The sequence below is a fragment of the Notothenia coriiceps genome, unplaced genomic scaffold (genome assembly GCF_000735185.1).
Source record: "Notothenia coriiceps isolate Sejong01 unplaced genomic scaffold, NC01 NC01_scaffold00022090, whole genome shotgun sequence".
Taxonomy (NCBI): Eukaryota; Metazoa; Chordata; class Actinopteri; order Perciformes; family Nototheniidae; genus Notothenia; species Notothenia coriiceps.
Window position 1 is genome coordinate 2419 of NW_011354791.1, and position 2883 is coordinate 5301.

Consider the following 2883-nt stretch of genomic DNA (forward strand, 5'->3'; position numbering starts at 1 on the left):
AAAACAAAATGTCCAGCTGCTGTTATATTGTCTTTTTACTGGCAGTGCATAATACACACTCTCTCTTACTCTAAATAGAGCTTGAATGGTCGTAGATCGTGAACTTGTTGCAGTTTTTTATTTTACTTCAGGATGAGTTGAGCCGAGAGCAGCTGCTTCAGTAGGAAATATGCACTGTACTTTTACTGCTTTGTACTGTAAAAGTACAAAACAGCTGTTTCAGCCATTTCTGTTAATGAATTGTGAGTATAAAAAACACACATACGCGTTCACTGGTTGTGATTTTTAAAAGTATTGTATGTATCATGTACTTCAAAAACCAGGTCCACAGGTCAAGTCTGTGCACCTTCGTTTCAATTGAAAAATAATTTGTCATACAATAAAATGATTAAAACAAACCTGAAAATAAACATATTAGGAAATCTAGAATACGTTTTTTTTTAAACATTAAAAAACGTTTTACCAAAAAAAGTGATTCAAATTAAATTAAAAACTTGAAAAATATATTGGATACAAAAATAAATATTATTTAAAAAATAACAAATAAAATCCTAAATCAAATAAACATGACAAAATATCATTACATATTTTTGATAAAATTAAAACACAAATAAAAAATAATTGAAAAGAAAATAATTATTTTAAAAAAGGGGGATGGAGTTTGTGTTTTGGTGCAGAGCTTTTCTGTTTGCTGCTTTAAGAAAGAAACGTGTTTATCTGATATATGAAACTGTATTTGTCTTTTTTAAATGTATTCATTTGATGTAATTGTTGTATTACTTTATATGTATACCCCTAATGTGAATATAAAAAAATATAAAAACGTTACATTTTTGATCAGGCAGATTTGTTAACGCTCTTTTGACGCCATCCACATGCTCGCAGGACCCTTTCTAACTCACATGTACGCCCCCTGTGTGCATGGAGTGAAACAGTTTGGACACGTTTTAATATATTTGATTGTTTTTGAACGATAAACCACTTTTTTTCTCCAAAATGAGTGCGCAGATTACCTGTGTCGGATGGGTAGCGAGGGGCGTCTCCAAGGAAACCCCGGACAAAGTGAGTAACATAGCAACCGTTAGCTAGCTAGGCTAATTTGTCAACATGGCACTCAAACTATGCGTCTAAAAAAACAAACTTTAGGATTTACTACATAATTACTCACTTTATTCAAGATAAAATCTGCCGTGTAATTTAATATAAGACAAGTTGTGTAGTGACAGTAGTTAACGATGATAAAGAGAGCTAACTCGGTTTAAATGCCAGGAAATAACGTAAATTAAAAAAGTAATGGTTTCCTTGCGTTTATCAAACAATGCTCCAAATTCTTCACTAATTTCTATAACAGGCATCCTCAATTATTTGAAAAACTGAAAATCTTACAAGGGGAAATGAAAGAAAGCTGCATTTCATGTATTTGTAGGCCTATTTGTATTTTATTAATAATGTAGTATAGGAATATACTATCAGTATTATCCTGCACACTTATCAATAACTCACTTTTAGCTTATTCTGTTGTTTTTTGTTTAATAAATGAATTTTCAATGTTTATGAACACATTCCAAATGCATATTAATTATATCGTTATTGTACAAAGCTTTGGCAATACTGTAGGTCATTATGGTCGTGCCAATAAAGCTATTTTAATTGAATTGAGTGACAGCTTGACGTGTGTTTGTTGTTGTATCATGTTTTCTATGGTGGCCATCACGCAATATCTATAGATGTATTAAGGTATGTATTATTACTAAAGAGCTAAGAACAAACTGGAGACCTTGGTTATTAGATCAAAGCTTTTTCCAACTCACACGTTTTTTTTGTTTAACTTATCTAATATGGATATGCTATGTATTTAGAACTGTAACCACACATGCCATAAGAAAACCATCTTTTTAAATTCCATTTCAGGTTGAGTTGAGCCAAGAAGAACTTGCGCGCATCATTAGTGAAGCAAGGCAGGAGATTGGGTATGTTTGAATAACAAAATTCACCTCACTGCAGGAATCTATGTTCAAAATCTGTCCGAATACACCAAAATATGACTTTTATATTCTAGTACAAGCTGAATTGGTTTCTTTGTTTGTCTGCTGAATCAGGGAACTAGCAGCCGAGGAAGAGGAAGACGACGATGAAGGCATCTGTGAAGATAATCTCGATGGTAATACAGCGGAGGACGTTGCTGCCGTCCCAAAGAAGGAGAACGAGGATGGAAAGGACGATGATGACGAGCTGGCAGAGTACGGCCTGGACAGATACGATGAAGAGGATGCAGGTGAGTGAGGAGGTGTTTACAGATTCATTTCTGATCATTCTGTATATTTACCCCGTGTTCTCTTCAATTTAGCCACCTCTAATCTGGGTGACAGTCTGGCTGGGCTGACAGTGTACAGCTGTAACGAGGAGGATCCCTACATCACCATCAAAGACACAGTAAGAGGCTTTAAATCACCTGCAAACTGAATCCTTATAGTCCTATTTCTATTTCTACCTGTAGCCTGACGAACGTATAGCTATGAAACTCTATTCAACTTAAGCACACATAAGTATTCCAGTACAGGATTGTATTTAATGCAATACTTGACTTATAACATGATAATTTGTACATCAATTAATTGCCAGATGTTTTCTTGAATTCATGAAGAACACACACACACACACACACACACACACACACACACACACACACACACACACACACACACACACACACACACACACACACACTACTATACGACTACTACGTAACGGAACTTGGCTCTAATGTAAACACTTCTTGAAGAACCAATACAAATAAAATGTGTTATCGTACCGTTTTAAACGACTCAGTATTGCAAAAATTATTACACTACTGGTACTCTGCCATGTTACACATCCCTTGAC

The 2883-nt window shown here is 34.6% G+C and overlaps 1 protein-coding gene across 1 annotated transcript in view; it reads left to right on the forward strand.

Moving 5' to 3' along the window:
* Positions 1-887: 887 nt before the first annotated feature.
* pwp1 (PWP1 homolog, endonuclein) overlaps positions 888-2883 on the forward strand; it is a 6207-nt gene continuing 4211 nt past the window's right edge. The window contains exons 1-4 of the mRNA XM_010780646.1: positions 888-1062; positions 1912-1970; positions 2100-2275; positions 2348-2433. Coding sequence (XP_010778948.1) covers positions 997-1062; positions 1912-1970; positions 2100-2275; positions 2348-2433 — 387 coding nt within the window. The 5' untranslated portion in view covers positions 888-996. The remainder of the gene's footprint in view (positions 1063-1911; positions 1971-2099; positions 2276-2347; positions 2434-2883) is intronic.